Source organism: Odocoileus virginianus, chromosome 17 (assembly GCF_023699985.2).
Source record: "Odocoileus virginianus isolate 20LAN1187 ecotype Illinois chromosome 17, Ovbor_1.2, whole genome shotgun sequence".
Lineage (NCBI taxonomy): Eukaryota > Metazoa > Chordata > Mammalia > Artiodactyla > Cervidae > Odocoileus > Odocoileus virginianus.
This window is the reverse complement of record NC_069690.1, coordinates 39,170,628-39,187,260: the sequence shown is the minus strand read 5'-3', so window position 1 is coordinate 39,187,260 and position 16,633 is coordinate 39,170,628. Positions and strand designations below refer to the sequence as shown.

Sequence of the window (16,633 nt, the reverse complement as noted above, 5' to 3'; positions counted from 1 at the left end):
ACCAGGAAAAAATCAACAACTTCCCCAAAGCACCTTCTATTTCACACTAAGATTCCATTGCCATCCAGGAATGTCCATCATCAACAGAGTCTTGTGTGCAGAGATGTAGTCTTTTCCTCTCTGTTCACCACCCATCTCCAGCTCCTCTCCAGCACCAACCTTCTCTGTCTTCATATTTATTAAGTCCTGGTCACTAGATATCCTCTCTCTTAGGCTGCAAGCTACTTCATTATGTCTTGTTACCATCTCATTCTGACTAGTAGGGTCATCCAGAGGCTCCATCTCCTAGGAACTGGAGGACTAGAGCCACAACTACAGCTCTCTCAAGACACCTGGCTAATCCATCATCTCAATACCACAATGTTGGACCCTCTTTGTCTGCGACCACCAGTGCTAGTCACTCCTTGTTCCCAAGAGTGTTCTTATTCTTTCCAAAAACAAAATCTACCTTCCATTTTTCTACATCCACTCTTTCCTATTCAGATAAAAAGACCTGTCTCTCTATACCAGACAGATTTATATTTAATACAAACTTAAGTTGTGATTCCAAAATGCATGGTTTTAGCTAATACTTCTGGAAAGCATAAGTATGAGGGCTGGGAAACTTAAGTACTCATCCACATTTCTAAGAATTCAGTCTTAGTGAAAAAAATAAAAAAGGTAAAACACTGGTATCAATAGTTAACAAATCCCCAAAACTTTCATTCAGTTCAGTCACTCAGTCGTATCCAACTCTGCGACCCCATGGACCGCAGCATGCCAGGCCTCCCTGGCCATCACCAACTCCCGGAGTTTACTCAAACTCTTGTCCATTGAGTCGGTGATGCCTTCTGACCATCTCATCCTCTATCGTCCCCTTCTCCTCCCAACTTCAATCTTTCCCAGCATCAGGGTCTTTTCCAATGAGTCAGCTCTTCGCATCAGTTGGCCAAAGTATTGGAGTTTCAGCTTCAGCATCAGTCCTTCCAGTGAATATTCAGGACTGATTTCCTTTAGAATGGACTGGTTGGATCTCCTTGCAATCCAAGGGACTCTCAAGAGTCTTCTCCAACACCACAGTTTAAAAGCATCAGTTCTTCAGTGCTCAGCTTTCTTTAGTCCAACTCTCACATCCATACATAACTACTGGAAAAACCATAGCTTTGAGCAGATGCCATTTGTCGACAAAATAACATGTGGCTTTTTAGTAAGTTGTCTAGGTTTGTCATAACTTTTCTTCCAGGGAACAAGCATCTTTTAATTTCATGGCTGCAGTCACAAACTGCAGTGATTTTGGAGCCCAAGAAAATAGTCTTCACTGTTTCCATTGTTTTCCCATCTATTTGCCATGAAGTGATGGGACCAGATGCCATGATATTAGTTTTCTGAATGCTGAGTTTTAAGTCAACTTTTTCACTCTCCTCTTTCATTTTCATCAATAGGCTCTTTAGTTCTTCTTCACTTTCTGCCATAATGGTGGTGTCATCTGCATATCTGAGGTTATTTATATTTATCCCAGCAATCTTGATTCCACCTTGTGCTGCATCCAGCCCAGCGTTTCTCATGATGCATTCTGCATATAAGTTAAATAAGCAGGGTGACAATATACAGCCTTGACATACTCCTTTCCCGATTTGGAACCAGTCTGGTGTTCAATGTCCAGTTCTAAAACTTTCATTGGGCACTCTTTTAATTGTTAACTACCAAACCTTGTCCAGTATCCATCATTCAGACCTTGGCTAACAGAACATGTCCTAGATATTTCACCATCAGGCCCTTGGAAACAAATATTTTACAGAACAGGCTGAGAAGTTACTGCCCTGAAAAATCAGGACCATAAGAGCTCATGGCCTCTGGAGTAAAACACAGCATGGAGGAATCAGGCAGGATCTCCCTCCTCAGTCCTACAAGCACAGCAAAAACACAAACAGGCAAGATACAAACAGTTTTGTGCTATATTAGAACTTTCTGAGGATATCTGAAAGGCCCTATTTTGTCTCTGATTCAGATATTTCACATATTCCCTGAGCCCCAAGGGCTGATGCAAGAATCATAGTCTTGAATGTGACCAATTTGAGGCTGCACCCAATCATGGTACAGACAGAGTACTGCCATCTTCTTTCCAAAAACACACCATACTGAACATGTAGGTTCTTCTTCCTCCCCACACCCCATTTAAGAATGAAAAATGTATAAAACCAAAAAGATAGAAAAAAATAAGAGAAGAATTAAAGGTGGATTTTCTTTTTTTTTAATTTGGAAGAAAGGAAGTGATGGAAGAAGCCTCAATAGCAACAACAAAATACATGTTCCTGGAACTAGTCAACCTCATAAAATCCAAGAGAGATTCAAGGCTTAGAAGAACCAAGTGTGATGGAGGACTGGGCTGAGGGGTGAAGCTGAGGTCATGGTGACTGACAGAGGTGAAAGTACCATGACACTAATGACACAGAAGCTTCAAGAACCCTCATTAGCACAAGGGCCCAAAGGGGGCCCTAGAATTAGGTTCATATGGCCACTTTTTGTAAAATTTGCAAAACTAAAATAATTTACCACAATTGGTCAAATCTGCTGACTGTTTCCATGCCAACATCCCTTGCATCATCAGTTTCCCTCAGGTCTGGAGGTGTTTGGATATCCACAAGCATTCTGAGGGCCAGTCTAAGATAAAGGGACCATAAGTTATTATCCAAATGTAACATCTGAGAGGGAGCAAAAGGTGCTATTAATCAGGTGCACACACAGAGTCGGACACGACTGAAGTGACTTAGCAGCAGCAGCAGTAGGCATGAACTGATCTATTGTAGGCATATGAACATAGAGTCACTTTAAGTGGACAGAAAATTGAGTTCCACATGCTGGGATATATTTATGAGTTTTTCATCATTTCTGTGGGAGGCTTCTAGCAGAATTCCCACTGCCCTGATGTGCTGGCTCAAACATGAATGCATTTCAGTTGTCTTATGCTAAGAGAAAGAAGCCAGACTCAGGGATACATACTGTATGATTCCATTTACATGACATTCTGGAATAGGCAAAACTATAGAAATAGAAAATTGATCAGTGTTTGTCCGGAGCTGGGGCTGTGGGGATAGGTTGATGACAAAGGGGTCAAAGGAATTGGGGGATGAGTAACAGAACTTTCTATATCTTGGTTGTAGTGAGTGTTACATGACTATGAATTTGTCAAAACTCATAGAGTATGCTTAAAGAATGAATTTTATTATACATACATTAAACCTCAACAAATCTGGCTAAAATGAACTAACACAAAGATTTAAGAATTCTACCTTAAAGAAAAATGAAAACATGGCTGGCATTATTAATAACAGCAAAAAGTAGGAAACAATCTGAAAGTTCCTAAATAAGATAGTGGTTAAACAAATTACTTAATATTAGGTTTGGTCCTGAGTTACAATAACAAAATAACATGACTTTACACAGATAGAAGTTTGTTTCTCTCATACATAAAAATTCAAAAGTAGGCTAATCAGGGCTGTGGATGGCAGCTTTGTGCCTCACGGCATCCTCCGGGACCCACATTCCTTTCAGTTTTCCATTCTGCCATACCCAGGATATGGTACCAGCTCATAGTCCAAGATGACCCTCCAACCCTCACACCCAGCCATCACACCCTGAACCAGGATGGAGGAAACGGAGAAAACAGGACAAAAGATGTGTGTCTGCTTTCTCTTAGACAAAGCTTTCTAGAATTTACCGCATATACTGCTTACATCATATCAGCTACTTAATTACATTGTCACAGCTGGCTGCAAAGAAAGCCTTTCTTGTGGTAAGCTATTGCCCAGCTAAAATTAAGGGTCAACCAATGGTTTCATTCACATTGGGCACCCACCCATGCACTAAAGTGTATTATGGAAGGTGAACAAAACAATTTACAGAACAACACATTTAACACAGAAGACTCACAGACAGCATGTGTATTTTTACATGTTGTGTATGTGTGCAAATAAATAGAACTCCATTTGGAAGGGTGAAAACATCTGGATGGGTAAACTGCAACTTCCTGAGAAAGCAGGGAGGACAAAAGAGAAGGGAAGGTGAGGAAAAATTTCAACATTTTATTCTACAGACATTGCTATGTTTGTTTATATCAAGAATATTTTCCTGTTGTTTTATGGCAGAAACTAACACAACATTGAAAAGCAATTATCCTCCAATTAAAAAAAATCAAATTTTCATGCAGAGAGTAGAATGGTATTGCCAGGGACTAGGGAAAAGAGAAAAAAAGGGTACATAATTTTAGTTAAAAGATGAATAAATTCTGAGGATCTACTGTGTAGCATAATGACTAAAGTTAATTATACTGTACTGAATACTTAAAATTTGCTAAGAGAGCAGATATTACATGTTCTCACCAGAAAGAAAGAAAAAAAAGGTAACCATATGAGGTGATAAATGCATTTACTAACTTCATTGTGAGAATAATTTCTCACAATTGTGTTTATGCATTATAATTTTGTCAGTTGGTCCTCAATAAAACTGGGAAAATTAATAAATAAAAGCTGGAGGATGGGAATTTCATGGAGATCCAATGGCTATGACTCTGTGCTTCCATGATCAAATGTCCGGGTTCAATTCCTGGTCAGGGAACTAAGATCCTGCATACTATCCAGCCACAAAAATAAAAATTTTAAACTCAGTGGGGAGAAAACAGATTGTAGTAAAGTTGATCAAACCCACTACACAGATATCAACTGCATTTCTTAGTACAATTTGTCCAGAAAGTGTGATTTCTAAAAGATATCTTTGGCAATATTAGATAACCATCTGGAAATAGTTCTTTAAAAAGGATGCAAAAGCATATTATGAAGAAATCTGCACCTTTTCACTGAAGAACATTATGGAAGACCTAAATAAATGGAAAGAATTTCAACTTTTTGGATAGACATACACAATATCACAGAGATGTCAATTTTCTTCAAATAGCTTTATGGAGTTCAAGCAAATCTTGGGCTATTGCATTTGAGAATCAGGCTTTAAATTTTATATGAAAGAGCAATACAGAAGAAATATTTGACTTGATGGCAAATAAGAACAAAGAACAAAGGAATACTTGCCTTACCAGATACCAAGTTATATTACAGAGCAATGGTAACCAAAACAATATGTTTCTGCACTAGACCAAAAAATAGTAACAGTTGAATCTCCACCTAAATGACGATTTATTGAGGACTTTGATTTCCTGACTAATTGAGGCATTGGACAGTTCCTTTATGACAGTATGGCACGGCATTGCAGAGAGAGGGTGACACTATTCTGTACACAGTGCTGAAATCATTATCCATATCGAAAAAATGAAATTTGATTACATACCACAGAATACACAAAAATTATTCCAAACTACCAAAGCCTTAACCATGAAAGGCAAAATGTTTCAAGTATGTTACCAGAAGATACTTTTATGACCTCACAGAATTAATCACTTCCTTAAGTTAGATAAAATAATCACAATCCAAAAATGAAGAGTGATGTGTGCATGTGTGTGCTTAGTCACTCAGTCATGTCCAACTCTTAATTCAACCTATTTAAAAACAAGATGATAATGAGTTAACATCCAGAATATAAAACAAACTCCTACAACTTAACCAAAAAAAAAAAAAAAAACCCAACATGATATTTTAAGTGGGCAAAGGACTTAAATAGACATTTCTCCAGAGAAAATATGTAAATGGCCAACAAGGACATGAATAGCTGTCCAACATCACTAATCATTAGGGAAATGCAAGTCAAAACTACAATGAGATACCACCTGATACGGTGACTATCAAAAAAAAAGGAAATAACAAATGTTTGTGATGATGTGAAGAAATCAAAATCCTTGAGCGCTATGTATGGGAATATAAGATAGTGCAGCCACTATGGAAAATAGTACAGTACTTCTTCAAAAAAATTAAAAATAAAATTTCCATATGATCTAATAATTCTACTTTGGGGTATGTTCCCATGAAAAGGGTACACAAGGACTGGAACAGATATTTATACATCTGTGTTCATAGTTGCATTATACATTATTTAAAATAACTAAAAAGTGGATGCAACCCAAGTGGCCACTGACTGATGAATGGATAAACAAAATATATGCAATGGAACATTATTCAGCCTTAAAAAGAGAGGAAAATCTGATACATCCTGCCACATGGATGAACTCTGAAGACATTTTACTAAGTGAAACAAGCCAGTCACGAAAGGACAAATAACGTATGATTCTACTTATCACAAGTGTCAGAATAATGACTGGCACATAGTAGGTTCTAAATGAATGAAGGAATTAACGCATATTTTCATAACAGCCTCACATAATAAATATTCATGGAAATTTTGTCCATAAGCCAATTTCCAGATTTTTTTCCCCAAATTGCCATAATATTTAGAGTTTTCAATAAATATGTAGGAATCCTCATCCAGGAAGAAGCTTACTGATGACTTTCACCTAAGCGAAACCACCACAAAGTAGAAACAGGTGAAATCATTCTTTCCAGGTTTTTGCTTCAAATTTTGCAAGGTCAGGAAATAAGTTAATGTCCTTCCAAACTCCCACAACCCATAACAGCAATTAGGGGTGTGTTCCTAATTACCAAAATAGATGTGAGAAGACAACTCTACCCAGACATAAGTACATGTCAACAAAACACCCTACATGTCAGCCAAAATGGAAATTAGCTTCCCACCAGAAACAGTAGCAAGAGTGGAGGAGGAAAGTCGGTGGTTTAAGATCCAAGCTGGGGAAATAATGATTGCTGTCCTGTCCTCTATTTATGTGGAAAGAACTGTAAAAACAGAAGCAGTAAAAGTCTCAGAAACATCAAAATCTACCTTGGCCTAACAGCCCAAAACCATGACGCCAGATTTTTATTCGGTGGTGGACTGGTGAGTTTTTATCTTCTAAGGAGGGAAGTGAGGAATGACTCACTTGCAATTTTAAAATGTAATAAGGAACCAGAAATTGCTCCACCCAGACCCATTTCTCAGATAACCACCAACCTGGGGGCAACTGCCCTCCTACAGAAATGAGCCGGGCAAAGTTAGATACTAATTAGGAAAATTCATCCAATTAAGCTAACTTGCTGAGGCTGGCAAGCAGTGTTTGACTCTATGTAGGCAGAATTTCATCCAGAACACACTTGAGCATTGTCTATAAAAAGGACGACAGAAGAGCTGGGATGGGCAGTCACTCCATTCCAGCTTTCATAAATACAGCTCTGCAACACGCCTGTCCTGACATCATGTCTCTTCGACTTCCCAGTGGATCCAGGAGGGCCAGTCCCCGTCCCACCACCGGCTCACTCAGGCTCTCTGGTGGGGGAGCCAGCTTTGGGGCTGGAAATGCTTGCAGCATGCCTGGAATTGGAAGCGGTTTCTCGTGTGCCTTTGGGGGCAGCTCGTCAGGAGGAAACGCCTTGGGGAGCAATGCCTGTGCTGGCTTTACTGTGAATGAGGGGGGCCTCCTTTCTGGCAATGAGAAGGTGACCATGCAGAATCTCAATGACCGCCTCGCATCCTACCTGGAGAATGTTCGCGCCCTGGAGGAGGCCAATGCTGACCTGGAGCAGAAGATCAAGGGCTGGTATGAGAAATTTGGGCCCGGTTCTTGCCGTGGTCTTGATCACGACTATAGTAGATATTTCCCAATAATCGAGGATCTTAAAAACCAGGTAAGAAATTACACTTCGCCATCATTTTTATGTACTTTTATTTCCAAATGTTCTTTTTCTTTCTTCATTGAATACTAAAAACATTTCTCATTCCTACTTGTGACTTCTTAAAGGGAATTTCAATTTAGCACTGGAAATAAGCACTAAATAGATTCAGTACTTATGATGAAAATGTCACTATCTAGTAACTATATTAACTTGGATTATTTCCATTTCCTAATCTTAAACACACACATACTTTTTGGTTTTTATCAGTTATGATAAATTGCCTCTAAAAAGTCAAACTCCCTGCTTCCAGATCATTGCTTCTACCACCAGCAATGCCAATGCTGTTCTGCAGATCGATAATGCCAGGCTGACCGCTGATGATTTCAGACTCAAGTAAGTAAACTTACAGAGTGAAAAAAAAAAATTCACAAGGTCAATGAGAAGCATTTCATTAAATTTATTTTTTGATCCCTCATTAAATATTACCAACTCTGGTCCCAACACTGTAAAATACTTGGACTTAAACAGAATGTTATTATTTTTTTATTCTTTGGCTATGAAATATAAAGTATGAACTGCTATCAAAGCAGTGTGCAAAACCCTAGTTCTTTTTCTGCCAAGAAAGTATCTCAAAATAATTATGATACAACATATTTTGAAAATGTCTCTCGTGGCCAAATGTGTCACTTTATTTTCTTAAACTTTTTATTTTGTATTGGGTTATAGCCGATTAACAATGCTGTGATAGTTTCAGGTGAATAGCAAAGGGACTCAGCCATACATATACATGTATCCATTCTCCCCCAAACTCCCTTCCCATCTAAGCCAAATGTGTCACTCTAAAATTCCAGAATTCTAGCATTTGATCACTGATCAGTGACTAATTCCCCAACCATGAAATAAACTGGAAAATCATTAACCCTCTTTAAGGTATGAAAACGAGCTGGCTCTTCATCAGAGCGTAGAGAGTGATGTCAATGGGCTTCGCAGAGTTCTGGATGAAATCACCCTCTGCAGAACAGACTTGGAGATTCAGTATGAAACCCTGAGTGAAGAGCTGACTTACCTCAAAAAGAACCATAAAGAGGTAAGAGCTGACTGCCTACATATTGCCATCCCTCTGCAGACACTATCCATTTAACAGGAGATAATAGACTTGACTTCTTAAGTAAGAAATTGGCACTAAAGATCCGTGATCAGACAGACATGAGGCCTGAGTGGTTCATAGCAGTGGTGAAGTATTAGTCCAGATTCACCTCTGATCTCACATCAAATTTCCCATGGCAGGGAGGGGGAAAGAATCGTCTTTTCCATACCAAACATACCAATCAGGGTTCTAAGAGCAATGTTTCAGCTAGGCAATTATGGCTAAGTTGAAATGGCATACTTAGGAGATTACATCTAATTAGATAAAATAAATATACTCTAAGGATATCTTAAGGAAACCAGAGCTAGATTTCTATAAAACAGTGGCAGATTTAAAACACTTAAACATTTACTTTGTATACACTTCAGCATATGTTCTTAATGTATAATCTTAATATATATGATAGATATAAACTTAATGTATATAAAAATAACGAGACTGAAGCTAAACATATAAAAATGTACACTTCCAAATAAATATCCAAAGTGGTCATCATTGGAAGTTAGATTAAAAAATCAGACCATACAGCCATGACTCTGGACACATTTTGGAGAATGCTTTCAGAACCACTGTTTTCTAAGAAATTTTTATTCTTTGAAATTGAATTTCTTTTAAAATAGTCAAAAAAGTTCTAAGAGTCATGCCAAACCTCAAAGCAGGAGATCAAGCTAAGAATGCAATTTGATTAGCCACGAGGCTGTCTTGAAACAATACCTACTTAAAGAACATTAATATGAACATACAGGTTCAGGAATGTTTATAGCCCATGGTAACTACATGATAATTTTTTTTTTAATCTTTGGGTGTACAGCTCAGCATTTGGGATCTCAGTTCCCCAACCAGAGACTGAGCCTGTGCCCCCTGCAGTGGAAGCTCAGTCTTAACCACTGGACCACCAGGGAAGTCCCTACAACAAATTTTTGATGAATTGAATAAATTGATTTTTTAAATGATTCACTCACAGACAGACCCACATGCATCTTTTTTATCTTTTTCTGCTTGAACTGAAGAAGTTTTCACTAAATCCTCAGAAGTAAAAACCACACCTGGAGAAAGAGAAGGTATACTGATCACCAGCAAAAAAGAAAGCCTCATTATTGTCATTAGGTCCAATTCAGGGCTCCGGATATGGGCAGGCAGGAGGGCTTCTGCAGTAGAGACCTAAGCTGATCCCTGCTGTTTCAATGTACACAGTCTTAGCAGTGATGTCTGCTATCCACAACCTTAGAACTGAGTGCATCCCAACAGCCCACACCTTGGATGGGATAATAAGTGGACTTTGGCTGCAAAACTGATTCCAGCTTCTGTGATGATGACAATGATCATAACTAGCATTTGTTTTAGCATTTAAACACCAGATAGTATTACCAGGTCTTATCACTAATAATTCTTTCCCATCATTCAACCACCCAGAGAAGGATTTTTTTTTATTCTTATTTTATCTGAAAATCGAGACTAAAAAGTCAAGGAGTTTCCCAAGTTTGCTTAACCACTATAGGGCAGAACTGGAGTTCATGCAGAGATCTGTCTGACACCCAAGTCCATCATGACACTAGTCCCTGTGTAAGCTTAATAGCTTAACTGACAGCTAGGATTCTTTAGAGGAGTAGGTTCTCCCTTTATTAATTGCAAGTAAGCAAGTATGTTTAAATTATAAATATACATATATAACAAATATTTGTTTATAATTATTCAGAATTCTTTAGACTTAGCCCCTGGATCATGTTCCTACTGATCTGAGGTCAGGAGAGAGCTGATCAGAGAACACTTCAAAGCTGGTCTCTTAAGTAAAATGCAGACCAGTGCATCAAGGTGGAGACATTTCAGCCATAAATAAATAGAATAAGAGAGAAGGATAACTCATTTTAAATATCTTAGGGACTTTCATTTGGGAAAGGAAGAAAGACTCTTTTCTGTGCAGCAGAACTAAAATCGATGAATTGGAGTTACAGGAGCAGGAATTAAATTGACCAGAAGGAAGAGCTTTGGAGCAATTAAAACTTTACAAGAATAAAACACACTACTTCATGAGACAGGAAATACGAAATGCAGAGGTACCTGGACCCAGAGAAACTCTTAAGAACCCTACCAAATCTAAGCCTCTAGACTTTCTCTAAACATCCCGACACAGCTGAACTGAATGCTCTTCCACCTCCAGGAAATGCAGGTTCTTCAGTGTGCGGCTGGAGGCAACGTGAACGTGGAGATGAACGCAGCGCCCGGCGTGGACCTCACGGTTCTGCTGAACAACATGCGGGCCGAGTACGAAGCCCTGGCCGAGCAGAACCGCAGGGACGCTGAGGCTTGGTTTAACGAAAAGGTGAGCCTTAACCGGAAAATACCCCCTCTGCTTTTGAACGCTGTTCACAAAACTAAGATGTGCTTCCTCCTTTACACCTTGACAGAGCGCTTCGCTGCAACAGCAGATCACTGAGGATGTGGGAGCCACCACCTCAGCCAGGAATGAGCTGACAGAGATGAAGCGCAACCTCCAAACACTGGAAATTGAACTTCAGTCTCTCCTAGCCACGGTATGAAAAGGCTGATCTCTTACCATCTCCTAGGTTATCTTTTTTCTTCTTTTTTTTTAATCGATGTATAGTTGATTTACAATGCTGTGTTAGTTTGAGGTATAGAACAAAGTGATTCAGATATATACATAGACTTTAGCTGCAAAATTGATTCCAACTTCTATGATGATATAATGATCATAATAACTAACATTTAACATGTGAACATTACATATATATATCTTTTTCTGATTCTTTTTCATTATAGCTTATTACAAGATATTGAATATAGTTCCCTGTGCTATACAGTAGGACCTTATTGTTATCTATTTTATATAAAGTAGTGTATATCTGTTAAGCCCAAGATCCTAATTTATCTCTTTCTCCCCTTCCCCCTTTGGTAACCATAAATTTGTTTTCTATGTCTGTGAGTCTATTTCTGTTTTGTAAATAGGTTCATTTGCATCACTTTTCAGGTTCTACATATAAATAATATATATTTGTCTTTCTCTGACTTACTTCATGTATATGATAATTTCTAGTTGCATCCATGTTGCTGCAAATGGCATTCTATCATTCTCTTTTATGGCTGAGTAGTATTCCATTGTGTATATACTCACCACATTTTCTTAATCCATTCATCTCTTGATGGGTCCTTAGTTCCTTCCATGTCTTGGCTACTGTAAATAGTATTGCTATGAACATTGGTGTGCATGTATCTTTTCAAGTTAATATTTTCTCTGGATATATGCCCAGGAATGGGATTGCTGGATCATACAGTAACTCTATTTTTAGTTTTTTAAGGAACCTCCATACTTTTTTTCCATGGTGGCTATACCAATTAACATTCCCACCAATGGTGTAGGAGAGTTCCTTTTTCTTCACACGTTCTCCAGTTTATTATCTGTAGACTTTTTGAGGATGGCCATTCTGACTGGTACAAGCTGCTACTTCATTGTAGTTTTGATTTGCATTTCTCTAATAATTAGTGATGTTGAGCATCTTTTCATATGCCTGTTGGCCATTCTGTATTTATTCTTTGGAAAAATGCTTACTTGGGTCTTCTGTCCATTTTTTGATTGGGTTTTTTGTTTTATATTGAGCTGTAGGAACTGTTTGTATATTCTGGAAATTAAGCTCCTATGTTACCATTTTAAATGTGTGCCAGTTGATGTTAAAAGCCTTAACTGTGTTGAGAATATATCCATATATCCAAAAATATGTATTTTTATGTAGTTAACTTAGAACATAAGAAAAGAATGGTATTTTATGTAACAGCTGAAACAGCATCACCGATATCTTTTGGCTTATTCTACCAAAAAAGAAAATTTTGCTGATTTTTAAGAGTGTCATAGAGTGTCTTCTTAACTATGTGTCAATGTGAAATCTAAAACAATTATAGGGAGAGGGAACAAAAGGAAAAAGTCATCTATCAAAGCAAATGTCTGCATATCTGTATATCTATCCCAGATTCTTTACTGTTTTCCAACAGAAACATTCCCTGGAGTGCTCCTTGACGGAAACGGAAGGCAACTACTGTGCACAGCTGGCCCAGATCCAGGCTCAGATCGGGGCCCTGGAGGAACAGCTGCACCAGGTCAGGACTGAGACCGAGGGCCAGAAGCTGGAGTATGAACAGCTCCTGGACATCAAGGTCCACCTGGAAAAAGAAATTGAGACCTACTGTCTCCTCATTGGTGGAGATGATGGGTAAGTGGAATTCTTTACAGGGAAAATGCAATATACCAAAATCTGCTTGAAACTTAGATACCCGGAAAGTGAACATAAATTGAAATGACCATATTTATGAGCATAAATGCTAAATATTAATCATGATACACTACTGCCAAGATACAAATTAGCCACATCTTACAAAATCAAGGTGCCACAAGCTCTGTATTTAAGGTGAGAAGATTTTTAAAACCACATCGTGTTGCTAAAGCAAAGTAGCTTCAACTGTGTGACCCACTGAAACTCTTCTCACTGAACAGCTAAAGAAAACAAGAGTAAAAAAAAGAGGGGGACTTCCCTGGCAGTCCAGTGTCAAAACTATGCTTTCACTTCAGGGGGTGCAGGTTCGATCTCTGGTCAGGATACTATTAACAAGAGAACAAAAAAGGAAAACAAGAGTGAATCTAGAGTTAACGGATTTCTTTCTAAGTCACTCTCCTGTGTGACATTTTCAACGATTTGTGTCCACAGGGCTTGCAAGTCTGGAGGTTACAAGTCTAAAGACTATGGAGCTGGAAATGTGGGAAACCAAATGAAAGGTAATTAAAATGGAATTCTGATTTTCTGCTATTCTACTTCATTTTCAATGCACAGCTTGACTGTTTTCATATTTCCAGGCCTCAGTAAGTACAGATGTAATAAAGAACTGTAGTGGATACCAGTGTGTGCTAGATGTCTAACTTTAGCGATGTGTGCTAATTTTAAACAAAGTGTTTTGTCATCACATTTTTAGTTAACCAAGAAATCAAAATTCCCCAAAAATGAGTCTGAGTATTTGTGCTTCCTGCATAGTCATTTCTATATAAAAATTCTATTATTCCTTTAATTAATATAACTTATTATTATTTTTCCACTTTTTTACTGTGGTAAAATACACAGAACATAAAATTTACTATCTTAACCATACTAAGTGTATAGTTCAGTGGCATTAAGTACATTCATATTCTTGTGTAGCCATCATTACTGTCTATCTCTTTTCATCTTGTAAAATTGAAACTCTATTCCTGTTTTAAAAAAAAAAAACAACTCCCCTTTTCCTCCTCCTCCCTCCAGTTTCTTCAACTACCATTCTACTTTCTCTTGCTATGAATCTGACTACTCTAGGTACCTTATATAAGTGGAATCATACCGTATTTGTCTTTTTGTGATTGATTGATTTCTCTTAGCATAATATCCTCAAGACTCATCCACATTTTAGCTATTGTGATTTTATTCATCTTGTTTCAACTCTCTAAAAGTTTCCTTTGAAATTCTGAATTTCAGATCCAGTCAAGGCCATTGTGGTTAAGAAAGTCCTTGAGGAGGTAGACCAGCGCAGCAAAATCCTTACCACCAGGCTCCACTCCCTGGAGGAGAAATCTCAAAGCAATTGATCTGATATACAAGAGACAGCATATGCCGAAACTCTCTGAGAAGAGATGGCATAAGATATCTGTCTGGGAAAATGAGCAAGTCTTAAAAAAAAGGGTCTGTCCTCTTATCTTCCTGTTACCGAAATATAATCTCTGTCTGGGAAATCGTTAGCATTGTCAATAGTATCTTCCCATTCATCTGGAAGAACATCACACATAAATATGATGACTCATTTGATTACCCTACAGAAAGTGTTATCAGTTCTTTTTAATCAATAAACCTTCTTCCTTTAGCAAGTTATCACTGGTGGTGTTGTCTTCTCTTTAAAATGTTCATGTATGTGGTACAGATGTACGAACATCTAACAGCTCTTGGTCTACATGAAAACTTTAAAAAATAATTATGATTTCTCCCTGGATTTTCATGAGGCTTTCCCAATAACTAACTATGAGATAAACTCAAAAGGAATAAAAATCCTTCCACTGACCCCCAATCTGCCATCCTTTGACATATAGCAAGTCTATTCCTTTTCACAGTAGTCCATTTCAGGTTCATCTATAAAACAATAACAGTACTTCTCTCAAGTGGTTATTGTAAAGATTAAACAAATACATTATCATAAAGTACACTTAAGGGTAAGCACTCAATAAATGTTAGCTCATTTTTTAATACTCAATATTTATAGTGATTAACTTTCAGATCTCATTTACCTTTTGAATAAATATTTAAACAATATTTCAAATGTAAAGGAGGTTAATTAAAAGTTCTGGCTGGAATTTAAGTTTTTTTAATGGAGTACTTCATTTGTATTACAAAGTACACTTGATGTTTGTAACTCTCTTGATCAACATCTCCAAGAAAGGGAAATAAATTAGATAAACTGAAAACATAATTTCCTCAGATCAAATATTACCCCTAGACATTCAGCTGACTCTTAACACCCTATAGATACCCATGTTGTGATCCATTCATGAAAATATGATTTCAAGATCCATCTGAAAGTATTAAGCAGATAATAATAATTATTATTAAGCAGGTAATAAGCACTAGAGTTATCCTTGAATTATTTTTATTGTATTTATTTCTCCACTGATCTCCAGTAGCATATTGGTAGATCAGTGGACAAATAACTCCAGAAAGAATGAAGGGATGGAGCCAAAGCAAAAACAACACCCAGTTGTGAATGGGACTGGTGATGGAAGCAGGGTTCGATGCTGTAAAGAGCAATATTGCATAGGAACCTGGAATCCATCAATCAGGATCAGTTAGGTCCATGAATCAAGGCAAATTGGAAGTTGTCAAACAGGAGATGACAAGAGTGAACATCAACATTCTAGGAATCAGTGAACTAAGATGGACTGGAATGGGTGAATTTAACTCAGATGACCAATATATCTACTATTGTGGGCAGGAATCCCTTAGAAGAAATGGAGTAGCCAGCATAGTCAACAAAAGAGTCCAAAATGCAGTGCTTGGATGCAGTCTCAAGAATGACAGAATGATCTCTGTTCATTTCTGAGGCAAATCATTCAATATCATGGTAATCCAAATCTATACCCCGACCAGTAACTCGGAAGAAGCTGAAGTTGAACAGTTCTATGAAGACCTAGAAGACTTTCTAGAACTAACACCCAAAAAAGATGTACTTTTCATTATAGGGGACTGGAATGCAAAAGTAGGAAGTCAAGAAACACCTGGAGTAACAGATAAATTTGGTCTTGGAGCACAGAATGAAGCAGGGCAAAGGCTAATAGTTCTTCCAAGAGAACGCAATAGTCATAGCAAACACCCTCTTCCAACAACACAAGAGAAGACTCCACACATGGACATCACCAGATGGTCAACACCGAAATCTGATTGATTATATTCTTTGCAACCAAAGATGGAGAAGCTCTATACAGTCAGCAAAAACAAGACTGGGCGCTGACTGTGGCTCAGGTCATGAACTCCTTGATGCCAAATTCAGACTGAAATTGAGGAAAGTAGGGAAAACCACTAGACCATTCAGGTATGACCTAAATTAAATCCCTTATGACTATACAGTGGAAGTGAGAAATAGATTTAAAGGACTAGATCTGATAAACAGAGTACCTGATGAACTATGGATGGAGGTACGTGACATTGTACAGGAGACAGGAATCAAGACCATCCCCATGGAAAAGAAATACAAAAAAGCAAAATGGCTGCCTGACGAGGCCTTACAAATAGTTGCGAAAAGAAGGGAAGCGAAAAGCAAAGGAGAAAAGGAA

At 37.9% G+C, this 16,633-nt stretch overlaps 1 protein-coding gene and 1 long non-coding RNA gene across 3 annotated transcripts in view; one reads left to right on the top strand and one right to left on the bottom strand.

Moving 5' to 3' along the window:
• Positions 1 to 7,588, bottom strand: part of LOC139039120 (uncharacterized) — a 43,253-nt gene extending 35,665 nt beyond the window's left edge. Inside the window, exons 1-2 of one of the 2 annotated variants that reach the window (XR_011492330.1) lie at positions 7,506 to 7,588; positions 2,533 to 2,640 (exon numbers count right to left, since the gene is read on the bottom strand). This is a non-coding gene — a long non-coding RNA (uncharacterized lncRNA). Of the gene's footprint in view, positions 1 to 2,532; positions 2,641 to 3,909; positions 5,594 to 7,505 lie in introns of those variants that run through there. The other variant, XR_011492331.1, reaches the window with a different exon arrangement.
• On the top strand, positions 7,151 to 14,684 carry KRT25 (keratin 25). The gene is made up of 8 exons (XM_020899752.2): positions 7,151 to 7,655; positions 7,954 to 8,036; positions 8,574 to 8,730; positions 10,949 to 11,110; positions 11,196 to 11,321; positions 12,793 to 13,010; positions 13,503 to 13,570; positions 14,295 to 14,684. The coding sequence occupies exons 1-8, from the start codon at positions 7,164 to 7,166 to the stop codon at positions 14,402 to 14,404; spliced, it is 1,416 nt and encodes a 471-aa protein (XP_020755411.2). The 5' UTR covers positions 7,151 to 7,163; the 3' UTR covers positions 14,405 to 14,684.
• The last annotated feature ends 1,949 nt before the right edge of the window (positions 14,685 to 16,633 follow it).